The 12,680-nt window shown below is 40.2% G+C and overlaps 1 protein-coding gene across 2 annotated transcripts in view; it reads right to left on the reverse strand.

Annotated features, from left to right (window-relative positions):
• FGD4 (FYVE, RhoGEF and PH domain containing 4) overlaps nt 1–12,680 on the reverse strand; it is a 264,568-nt gene that overhangs the window by 81,362 nt on the left and 170,526 nt on the right. For both annotated transcript variants that reach the window (XM_053556931.1, XM_053556932.1), the window contains exon 2: nt 7,284–7,436. In XM_053556931.1, coding sequence (XP_053412906.1) covers nt 7,284–7,436 — 153 coding nt within the window. The remainder of the gene's footprint in view (nt 1–7,283; nt 7,437–12,680) is intronic.

Here is a 12,680-nt window from a genome sequence, read left to right on the forward strand (position 1 = left end):
GATTAACCTGTCACCCCTAATGTGACCCTGCCTTCCCACCATGCCTTAAAAATCTTCACATATCTTTCTCAACATCCATTACATTGTTTTGTAATATTTTTCAACCATGGTTCCTTGATGATAAGAAAGGAGTCCTACTCATCTTTATTTTGGTCCTTTTTTTTTTTTTTGAGACAGAGTCTTACTATGTTGCCCTCAGTAGAGTGCTGTGGCGTCACAGCTCACAGCAACCTCAAACTCTTGGGCTTAAGCAATTCTCTTGCCTCAGCTTCCCAAATAGCAGGGACTGGAGGCACCCGGCACAATGCCCAGCTTTATTTTTTTTTTATTAAGACAGACTCTGTCTTTGTCAGTAGTATGCTATGACATCACAGCTCACACCAACTTTCAACTTTGGGCTCAGGTGATTCTCTTGCTTCAGGCTCCCAAGTAGCTGGGACTACAGGCACCTGCCACAACGCCCAGCTATTTTTGGAGATGGGGTCTCGCTCTTGCTCAGGATGGTCTCAAACCTGTGAGCTCAGGGCAATCCAGTGGCCTCAGCCTCCGATAGTGCCACCTAGCTATATTTTTAGAGACAAGGTTTCGCTCTGACTCTGACTCTGGCATGTCTCAAACTCATGAGCTCAGGCAATCCACCTTAGTCTCCCAGAGTGCTAGGATTACAGGCGTGAGCCACCGTGCCTGGCTTTGGTCTATCTCTTCTAACCCATCTAAATATATATTAAGTAAGGTTTGATTGTTAAGGAAAATCACTCTTTCACAAAACGGATTGATCATTTCATCTTATTGCTCTAACTGAACACTGAAAAATTACAGACAGCTACTTTGAGGCATGTTTACTTATAAATTTCCAATGTGAATATAAGCAGAAAACCATTAAGAATTTAGCATTTTCAAAATATATATCTTAGAGCAATTTTTATACATTTTATAGGATTTTAATTTTTTTCACTTTTTCATTAATTCAACAAATACTCATGGAAAATCTATTAAGTTTTAGGTACCTCAGCACATCTGTGAGCAAAAGGAAAAACAAAAAACATAACAAGTAAATAGTACATCACAGAAGGAGGTATGTGCGTGGAGAAAGGGGGGATATAAAAGAACAAGATAAGTTAGATACAGATTATGGGGAGTGGAAGGAAGGGTGGACTTCAGTATCAAACGGGGCACTCCAAGTGGGTGTCTTTGACAAGTTGGGATTTGAATAAGACTCGAAGAAGATGAGGGAATTATTTGGGGGAAGAGCACCCAGGTAGAGTGAAAGCTACAGAGGTCTGAGGTCTTGAGGTCAATGTGACCAGAGCAGAATGAGGAATGGGACAAAAGTAGGCATTGAGGTCAGATGGGGTCCTGACAGTCTAGCATCTGTGCACCACTGTGAGGACTCTGACTTCATGTGAAGAGAATTCACGGCAGAATTCTGAGCGGAGATGTAACATGACATGACCTGACTTCCAACTTAACTTCAGTCTGGCTGCTGTGTTGAGGATGCAGTGGGGAAAGCGGGTCGGAGCAGGGAGAATAAGAGGTCACCGTGGAAACTCAGGCAAAAGTTAATGGTGCTTAGTAGGAGGTAGTGAAAAATAGTTGTATTAGAGGTTTACAGGCAGTCCCCAGGTTATGAACGAGGTAAGTTCTGTGGGTTTGTTCTTAAGTTCAATTTGTATGTGAGTTGGAATCAGCACATTTACCGATTATCCAGAGCCTGGGCAACTGAGCAAAACGCTTATCTCTAAAAATTAAAAATGAATAAATAAATAAAATGGGCTTGAGTCAAATTGACAGATAGTAAATAGAAAACAAAAATTCATTTTAAAAAGTTTACAAAAAAGAAATCCCCAACTTCAGTTTGGTGATTATCAGTAGAGTTCAGTGACTGTTATTTTCATACATATGAAAAAAAGCTGACCAAATATAAATGCATTATAAACTCACACTTTTAGAAGAATGGATCATTACACATGAGCTGCTTTAGAAGCAAAATGAATAGGCTTAAATGCTCTGTATTTACATAAATTATTCAAACAATAATATGGCTTCTTAAGTTCATAAAGCTATTTAAATATTTAGATTTAATAATGTTAAATATTTAATAATGGAGACATTAAGCAACAATGTGCACTTTACCAAAGTAATCATGAACTATGGGAGAATGTTATGGATCAAAGCTCTTAAGAGAGAAATAACTATTAGCTTTAATTGCTAAGGAAGCTATTTTGAGTTATGTGTAGTAAGACAGGCCAGTATTAAAAGTGGTGAGCAAAAAGAAAGACTTATGTGGGCGGCGCCTGTGGCTCAGTCGTAGGGCACCAGCCCCATAAACAGAGGGTGGTGGATTCAAACCCGGCCCCGGCCAAACTGCAACCAAAAAAAAAAAAAAAAAAAATAGCCGGGTGTTGTGGCAGGCGCCTGTAGTCCCAGCTACTGGGGAGGCTGAGGCAAGAGAATCGCTTAAGCCCAGGAGTTGGAGGTTGCTGTGAGCTGTGTGAGGCCATGGCACTCTACCGAGGGCCATAAAGTGAGACTCTGTCTCTACAAAAAAAAAAAAAAAAAGAAAGACTTATGTTTAAGGCTGCTCAGTAATTTCTTTGACTCATAGGATTGGTAGGAAGTGAATAAACCATTGTTTTCCCAGGCCTTAGGGTATTTTCTGAAGCTGAGGCAAAACAAGCTCTGACTATCAAACAAATTCATTTCAAAATCGGCACACTCCACTTTATATTTATTTATTTATTTTTTGAGGCAGAGTCTCACTATGTCACCCATGGTAGAGTGCTATGGCATCATAGCTCACAGTAGCCTCAAACTCTTGGGCTTAAGCAATTCTCTTGCCTCAGCCTCCCAAGTAGCTAGGACTACAGGAGCCCGCCACACCACCTGGCTGTTTTTTTTTGTTGCAGTTGTCACTGTTGTTTAGCTGGCCTGGGCCAGGTTTGAACCTGCCAGCCTTGGCACATGTGGCTGGCGCCATAACCACTGTACTATGGGTGCCGAGCCCACATGCTCCACTTTAGATCCAAATGCAAGTTTATATCTAATCTCCAGTCTAAAATTCACCCCTTTAACCTTCTTAAAACTTAAAAATAATTCTTCAAAAATATTTACATCTTGGTAACTAATAAACACAAACATAAACCTTAGGGTGGCACCCATGGCTCAAAGGAGTAGGGTGCCGGCCCCATATGCCGGAGGTGGTGGGTTCAAACCCAGACCTGGCCAAAAACTGCAAAAAAAAAAAAAAAAAAAAAAAAAAAACCCAACATAAACCTTAGTATTGTTCCAGACACATCCCTTCCTATCACTACTAATCAAGGTATTAATATACTCTCCTTTTAGATTTTCCAAAATAATGGTAACTATGTTCACATTAGCAATCAATGTGAGAAAGAAAAACCCAAGATTGAATCATGTGATTCTTTGGGATCCAGATCTGAGTTTTCTTAAACTCAATGCTATTGATGTTACAGATTGTACGAATCTTTGCTGTGGAGGATGAGCAGGGGTGAAGAGAGCATGGAGGATGTCCTGTACATATGGGATGCTGAGCAGCACCCCTACCCTCTACTCATCAGATGCCAGAAGCAACGCCCACAAGTAATGTCAAGCCACAATGTCTGCAGATCCAGCCAGTGACCCACGGAAGGACGGTGGGGAGAAGATGGTGTACATGGGCAAAACTGTCTCCGGTGGAAACTACTGATCTAGAATACGTATCTTCAATCAAGTTAAAATTAAATTATGGATATGGTGCCCCAGCAACTTCACCCTTTACTTGCAAAGGATTTGCATCGCTGAAGGAAGTCTGCACTAGCACCCTCTTCTCTCCTCTGCCTCAGGCACTCAAATAATCTTAAGAGATCGGAGAAACCAAAAGTAGCTTCTCTGCCAGGCCCTGTGACTCACACCTGTAATCCTAGCAAGACCCCGTCTCTAATTACCTGGGCATTGTGGCAGGTGCCCATAGTCCCAGGTAAATAAGTAAATAAACAAAAATAAAGCAACAAATCTTTTTTTTTTTTTTTTTTTTTTTTTGAGACAGAGCCTCAAGCTGGTGCCCTGGGTAGAGTGCCGTGACATCACAGCTCCTGGGCTCAAGCGATTCTCCTGCCTCCGCCTCCCAAGTAGCTGGGACTACAGGCGCCCGCCACAATGCCCGCTATTTTTTGGTTGCAGCTGTCATTGTTTGGTGGGCTCGGGCTGGATTCGAACCCGCCAGCTCAGGTGTATGTGGCTGGAGCCGTAGCCGCTTGAGCCACAGGCGCTGAGCCAAAGCAACAAATCTTAAAAAATATATATGAAGGTAGCTTCTCTCCACTTAAGACAGTAAAACTTACTGTTGGTCAGTAAGTCCATCAATAGTACACAATCTGGCGGCTCATCTGACAATCCTAAGCTGTAGCCTCATTTCAGGGATGCTGGTCTCTGTATGCCGTTTGTTTTAAACGAAGAATAGCAGAAACAGAGTGGAGGAAATGTGGCAATATAGCAAGTTTATTGGTAACCTGCTATGTGCTATGCGAGGGGATACAGCAGAGGAAAAGGCAGGAAAAAACTGAGTTGGATACTTACTATGTAAGACCGTAATAGATGAGAAAAAAGTGTTAATAAAATTGGGATGGGGTGTTACGGTACGAATATTTGGATTCTCCCAACTCATGGTAACATGCTCACGCGGATCACAGGTAGAGAAGAAATTTCTGGGAGGTGGTTAGGTCATGGAGTTAAGTGAGCCCTTATGAGCCAGGATTAGTGTTCTTTAAAAAGGGCCCCAGAGAAATCTCTCACCCCTTTCACTGGATAAGGTTATACTGGACAGATGGCCAGTATAACCCTTACTCCCCACTGAATCTACCGTACCTTGATCATGGACTTCCAGCTTCCAGAATGGTGAGATATAAATTTCTGTTGTTTATAAGCTACCCAGTTTATGGCATTATGCTACAGCAGCCTGAACAAACTAAGAAATAGGGCAATATAAAATGTCATGGGTGAAAAGGGGAGTTGAATGGGTATGCCAGAGAAGGGCCAAAAAAAACAAGGAAAGTATTTTGAAAAGGAAGCATAAAGTATTGTGTAATTTATTTAATATATGGAGATGTTTCCTTTAGTTAGAAAACTGTCATTAATCCTTATTTAAGATAAGAAGTAAATATGTGTATTTAAATATATTTGTTTAAACAACAATATATCGGCTTTAATTTAACTACAAAACAGTAAGACCAAGATCAAGTGTTGTCTCCCTGAAGAATGATATTATTTTGGCACACAGCAGCTCGGAAAGGACACTGCTGAGATTCATCTCAGTATACTGACTGTGAAAAACAATGGAGTAATGCACCTATCTTCAAAACAAAAGGGCTTTTTAAGTAATGAAGTTCCTCTTGTGCAATTACATAAACTAGAACTCCATTCATTTTTTTATCTTCTTACCTCATTTCATCTCTGTCAACTCAGGTCTAATGAGCAAGATGGAATTTTGTATTCTGCAAATAAAATGGCTTAAATAATAGTCAAAAAAATTCTACATTGATATTCACACTAATGTTATAAAGGAGCAATATGGTCAAAAGAAAAGATTATAAGCTCATGATTTGGCTACTCCTTTTTGTTGTCGTTGTTGAGACACAGTCTCACTCTCTTGCCCTGGATAGAGGGTCATGGCCTCAGACTGGCTCACAGCAACCTCAAACTCCTGGGCTCAAGTGATCCTCCTGCCTCAGCCTCCTGAGTAGCTGGGACTATAGGCACCTGCCACAATGCCTGGCTAGTTTTTCCACTTTTAGTAGAGACAGGGTCTTGGTCTTGCTCAGACTGATCTTGGACTCTTGAGCTCAGGGGATCGTCTTGCCTGGGCCTCTCAAAGTGCTTCGATTACCAGCGTGAGACACTATGCCAGCCTGGGCTATTCATTTGAATTGCCAATTACTTGACCTTACTTGATAACAATACTCCATATCACCACGAACATAACTAGTAGTAAGAACAAGAAGACGAATATGTAATAATATAGAAGATTCCATTTTAAAATCATTTTAAAATTATCTTTCAAAAATTGTTAAAACATACTTTAAAAAGTAACATCAGTTCTTTTCTAATGAATTCTCTATAAGACTTTTTTCTTGGCAAGAACAGGAAAAAGACCAAATGAAACACAAAATAAAATAGAAATTGGCTCGGCACCCGTAGCTCAGTGGTTAGAGTGCCGGCCCTACACCAGGGCTGGTGGGTTCGAACCCAGCCTGGGCCTGCTAAACAACAATGACAACTACAAGTACAACAACAACCAAAAAAATAGCCAGGTTTTGTGGCAGGTGCCTCTACAGCTACTTGGGAAACTGAAGCAAGAGAATAGCTTGGGTCCAAGAGTTTGAGGTTGCTGTGAGCTGTGACACCACAGCACTCTACCAAGGGTGATGACGTGAGACTCTGTCTTAAAAAAAAAAAAAAAAAAAAGATAAAATAGAAAGTGATTTTTCCAAAGTACAATAATTCTCAAAATGCCCAGTACTGTTTCTTGGCTGAATGTTCAGCATCCATTATAAAAGCATATTTAATAGGAAGAAATCACACATGAAACCACAGGTTAGCTCATGTATTCCATTTCAAAAGGCCTTGCTCTCAGTCATTAAAATGATATGTTTGTGCCCCTCCAAGCTAATATCCAGTTCACTGAAAGTTTCTTTGTAAAGGGAAATGGTCAGTGAATAACACATGCAAAGATATCTACTGTTGTATTTTTTTTTCTTTCCCCTTGTTGGCCATACAATCCTGAACAGAGGGATTTTTACTTTTCATTTCTGGGGATGACCTTACAACAAGATTTTTCCAGCCCCAGGTCCTTAACATTATCAAAGAACGCTCTTCTTAAGTACGTCCAGTGCCATTTTAAAATGATGTGTTTCGCAGATCCTCAGACACCTAGGAGGTCATTTCTTTTTGACGGTGGTCCCAAGCACATTTACCACACTGACAGTAAATCAGGGCCCGGGCTAGGTCAAGCACAATGCACGCAGAGGTCACAGTCCCGTTTAGGGGACATGAAAACACTTTCGGCCACAAGAAAGAAACCCTAATAGAGAAATGTGTGCATTGTTTCAGGAGCAGAATACCAAACCTCTGCCTGAGAAGGTTCACTGATTGACTCTTCTCTAAAAAAAGGATGGACGTAATTGCTCCCTTTTATAGTTTAAAACTCCTTTTCTGGGGTCATCATTCTTCGGATCACCTTCAATGGTTAAAAAAGCCCCTGCCCAGGTGCAGCCCCCGCCCCAACATACCTTGTGGCTTTGGACTGGCAGCTGCGGGCTTTGCCGGCGCCCTCCCATTTATTCCCTGAGCCTCTTCCTCGCGTTCATTCTGACCATCTGGTGTGGCTGTGCTGGTTGTGGGAAAAGGTGGAATGATAGTGATCTCTGGACAGAAACTGCAGTCTGTGGGAGAACCAAAAAAAGGAAGGGCAGGTAAGACTGGAGGCGTAGAACAGCTTTGTTTTCTGAGTTCAATTTCTCCTGTCCCCATAAAACAAACCCAGTCATAGTTTCAAGACTAAGCATAGAAATACATTTCACATGTGGGCTGGCCTTGACAGAGGGGCTTCCTGGGAAGCAGCTCATCCCCCGTTACTGCGTGCTGACGGATGACTGCTCCGCACACACTCCCTTCCTAGCAGGGCCACCCAAAGGGCAAGTGCAGCTGCCACAATGTGGGTGAAGGAGAGGCCAGGAGGCTCCCCACACTAATCCGTTAAAAGTGTTCCTTTCCAGCGTCCAGTCACCAGTCATCCAGCAACGCAAAAGAACAAAGCAGGAAAGCACCAGTGTGACAGCTGACCGAAAGACTCTAGAAGGATGGCTCTGTTAAAAGAGACCAAACACACAGGCTCCTGTGCGCACACACACAACCTCTCTCCCGCCAGCTTACTCAGTCCTCACATAACATCCACGACGCAGCTGATGGTGACCCATGTTTAAAAAAAAGAAAGAAAGAATGGGAAGCTTATACAGACAACACAGTCACATATACCTAGAACTCAGAACCCCCAAATATCCTTTAAAATAACACTAAAATACACCAAGAGACATAGAAGATAGGATAAAAATTAAATTTTCTGTAATTTCTTTCTTTTTTTTTTTTTTGAGACAGAGTCTCACTTTGTCACCCTTGGTAGAGTGCTGTGGCATCACAGCTCACAGCAACCTCCAGCTCCTGGGCTTAGGGGATCCTCCTGCCTCAGCCTCCCGAGTAGCTGGGACTACAGGCGCCCGCCACAACACCGGCTAGTTTTTGTTGCAGTTTGGCAGGGGCCGGGTTTGAACCCACCACCCTCGGTATATGGGGCCGGCGTCCCACTCACTGAGCCACAGGTGCCGCCCAAATTTTCTGTAATTTCTGACATAAGAAGTTGTATGTTGAATTTCAGAGACTTTTTAGAGTCATTTGTCAGCATTTTCTCTTTCTCATGCACATTAAATTTCCTTCTGTTTTGGCTGAGCTGGTGATATTAACAACAGTGGATTCTGCTTAAGAGAAAATAAAATTTCCACCAGGAAATTTACTGTAACTGAATCAAAGTATGCAGTTTAAGGAACTACCATTTGATTAACAAAGTGTTTTATTTTTGTAGAATCCAAATATTTAAAAAAGCATTAAGGCATATTTTTTCAAAAAAGGTTTATTATTCAAAACAAGTAATTTTTTTATTTTAAACCAAATCAATTTTCTATTGAGTCAAAAATACTCTTAATCCAGTTGATTATTAAAGAATATTGATTAAAAAATATACTACCACTTTCTGTGCTCCTCTCAAAATTTATCTTGTTGAAACAGATTTTAGAAAATATTAACTGTTTCAAGGATCATATGAAAAGTTATTTAAGAGTCAGTGCTAAAACAGAAATTAAATGGGTTTTCATCAGACACCCTTCTGTGAAAATGGCATATCTCTTAGCTGGATAAAGCACTATTTAACAAAATATAACACAGGTCTAGAAAGCAAGAGTAATAAATTATTTGAGGGACTACTATTCAACTTATAAAGAGAAGAAACAAAGTTCAAATCTTTAAATGTGTTAAGTTCATGCACCTTCTTAGAAAAACTGTGGCAAGGAGGCAGAGTATATCCCTAAAACCCATGGCATATCATGCAACCACTTAGCTCTTTAGGAAGATGAGGATGTTTTTTTCTAGTAATTCTAAGAATGGCTGAGTAGCATAAAAGCCAATGCCCAGGTCTAGTGGAGGATAGATTTGGGGCAGAAACAGTGAAACACCGTAACAAAACAGCAAACCAGAGGAAGGAACTATAATACACATTGTGGGAGGCCAAGTCAGGTGGAGTGCTTGAGCTCAGGAGTTCAAGACCAGCCTGAGCAAAAGCAAGACCCCGTCTCTTCTAAAAACAGAAAAACTAACTGGGCATTGTGGAGGGCACCTGTAATCCTGCCACTCAGGAGGCTGAGGCAAGAGGATCCCTTGAGCCCAGGAGTTTGAGGTTGCTGTGAGCTAGGCTGACACCACAGTACCCTACCCAGGGCAAAAGAGTGAGACTCTGTGGTCTCAGAAAAACCAAAACCCAAAACAAAACCTGTCACATATTTGTAAAATGAAATCAAGAATGTACATTTAACATCAATTTACAAGAGAAAGCAGTGACAAATTTATATACAAAGGAGGCAGTTCGTGAGTTAATTAAATCAATCTTTAAAAAATAAATCACTATTACACATTAAATTATGAAGCAAGTTTAACAATTAGTCTATTTAGAAACAAAATATGTCTTACATAAATACTAACTAGAACTTGAAAACAAGTAACTTAATTTCTGGATAGCCAACTTTCCGGTATAGTGGAGTTTTCTAAGTATTATTTATAGAGAATATCTTTTTCTTTTTTTTTGCAGTTTTTGGCTGGGGCTGGGTTTGAACCTGCCACTGGGGTATATGGGGCCAGTGCTCTACTCCTTTGAGCCACAGGCGCCAACCTATAGAGAATACCTTTAGTGAATGTGCCAAAATACTTGCAACAAGAGATCAACTATGCATCTATTATCTTATAAACTCAAACTCATGATTACACAACTTTTGCCAATTGGAAACTTCATTTCAGATCAAGTGTACAAACTTCAGCCACTACCACAAAAGCATGAAAACAATGTGAAGGCCACAGAGAATATTTACATTTTCAAAGGATTGTTTAAAAAAATAAAAAACAATAAAATATACAACAGAGATCATTTGTGGCTACAAGGCCAAAAATATTTACCATTTGATCCTTTATAGGAAAAGTCTGCTGATCACTGGTATAGGTCAAATATGCCATGGCAGAAGAAGTCTGTCTAAAAGAAACACTATTTCTTTAAATACTCCATCTGCTAACATCTCAGACACTCACAATAAAAAAGTAAAACAATTTTTGCTTGTTTATCACTGACTCTGCCTACTCATATTAGGAAACAGTCCTTATTTGGGTGTCAGTTACATAACAGGGAATTGAACAAATATTGCAGCCAGACTACTGATTCAATAAAGTTTACAGTAACTATGGGGCTGATTCCAAATTATCAAGAACCAATAGGAGTGACTGATAATTATAAACAGTTATCTCAGGCACAGACATAACTAATTACAGTATGTTAGTAGCTGGGGGTGGGGTCTATTTGTTAGGTCATTAAATATGAAACGTCCAATTTCGAATCTTTTAGTTTATTATATCTCGAGCAAGAAACAGTCCAATTAATCAGAGTATGACCTAAACTATCAACAGTTTTGTCATCTTTTAAAAATGTTCAGATTAATATGAGGTACAAATGATTAGGTTACGTTGTTCGCATTTAGATGAAGCTCATGCTGTAGTTGAGGCCTTCACATCCCTACACTGTGCACATTCGGTGGGAACTTGCCAAACACACACCCTCCTCTCCTTTCCCCTTTCCCTTCTTCCTCTCACTAGAACAAACTTGTGTTTTTCTTTAGTGTGGGCGTGTTTTTGCTTATACTTTGGTTTTAGACTACCCTGTTTCCCTGAAAATAAGACAGTGTCTTATATTAAGGTTTGCTCCCAAAGACGTGCTAGGTCTTATTTTCAGGGGACATCTTATCTTTCCTGTAAGTAGGTCTTATTTTCGAGGATGTCTTATTTTTGGGGAAACCGGGTAGTATTGAGTACACTGGCTACTTGCTTTTGCATTCTTGTGGTACTTTACTAAGAAAAACCTGTTTCAGCCCCTTCCAGTTTTGTCATCTGAACAGTAGCTTGTTGATGTCAGCCGTGAAGAAGCCTGGAGAGCAAGTGGCGATGAAATCATGAAAGATGTTTTCCACGGCTTGTTGAGAATTTAATATTTTTCCTTGCAAGAAGTGGTCCAAAGCCTGGAAGAAGTGGTGATAAGTTGGTGGAAGGTCTGGTGAATGTGCTGGATGAAGAGTTTTCAAGTCCCGCTTCTGTAGTTTGAGCAGTGTTGTTTGTACAAGTGGTTGGTCATTGTCCTGCAAGAGGATTGGCCTATCTCTATTGACCAATCTCAGCTGCTTAAACACAAGCTTCCTTACCATGTCATGCAGTGGGCTGTAGTCGACATCTGCTGTAATTGACTGACCAGGTTTCATGCAGCCGTAGTGGATAATACCAGTGCTGGACCAACGAACAAGCTCTATTCATCAAGCTTCTTTTGATGAATATTGGGTTTTGGACTGTGGTTTGGCACTTGTCTTTATCCAACCATTGTGCTGAACACTTGCAATGGTCAAAAGGAATCCATTTCATCACATGTAACAATACAATATGGAAATGGTTCACTTTCGTGTTGTAACAGCAAAGAAAGGCAATATTTGAGATGATTTTTCTTTTAATGCTCATTTAATTCATTTGGAACCCATCTATCAAGCTTCCTTACCTTGCTGATTTGCTTTAAATGGTCCAATATTGTTGGAATAGTAACACCAAACCTTGTTGCTAATTCATAGGTAGGTTTAGACGGACTACAGATTTGCTTCTACTACAGCTTTCAGGTCATCATAATCTACCTTGGACTTAGGTTGTCTCCATAGCTCATTTTCCAGATTGAAATCATCAGAATGGAACATTTCAAACCATCGATGTACTGCGCATTCATTAGCCATATCCTTCCCAAACACTTGGTTGCCCTGCTTCCACAATGGAACTCATGTTCAAAAATAAAACAAATTTTTGATTTGTTCATGGTTTCACAAAAATTGCTCTTAAAAAAAATTTTTTTTGGTAAAGATATAATCACAAGCCAAAATGTGCATTTGAAAGAAAGAGGATGTACTTTCACAGTAAAAAACAAACCAAAAAAAAACAAAAAGTGTCCAAGTGAAAATGTCAAAGATAACAACTGTGAAATGTCGTACTTAAGGAAACTGGACATTTCTTACTTGACTCCTCTTGAGGACTGGTAATCTTTTTAGTCATTGGTATTGGTACTAACCTATTTTGCACTGAGGGTTACCCACGTGAGCTTGCTGGGTCATATATTCTACAGGGTTACCTAGACATATACTAACCATAGAAATTCTCAATCATCCTTATCTTTGGCTGTATAAGGCTACCTTTTCCAGCTAGAGGGGTTACTAATATGTTTTAACTTTACTTGTCTTTTTTGCATTTCAATAGCCATGCATTGTGTCCTAATTGATTAGGGTAACTTTTGGACTACT

The sequence above is a fragment of the Nycticebus coucang genome, chromosome 12, assembly GCF_027406575.1.
Source record: "Nycticebus coucang isolate mNycCou1 chromosome 12, mNycCou1.pri, whole genome shotgun sequence".
NCBI lineage: Eukaryota > Metazoa > Chordata > Mammalia > Primates > Lorisidae > Nycticebus > Nycticebus coucang.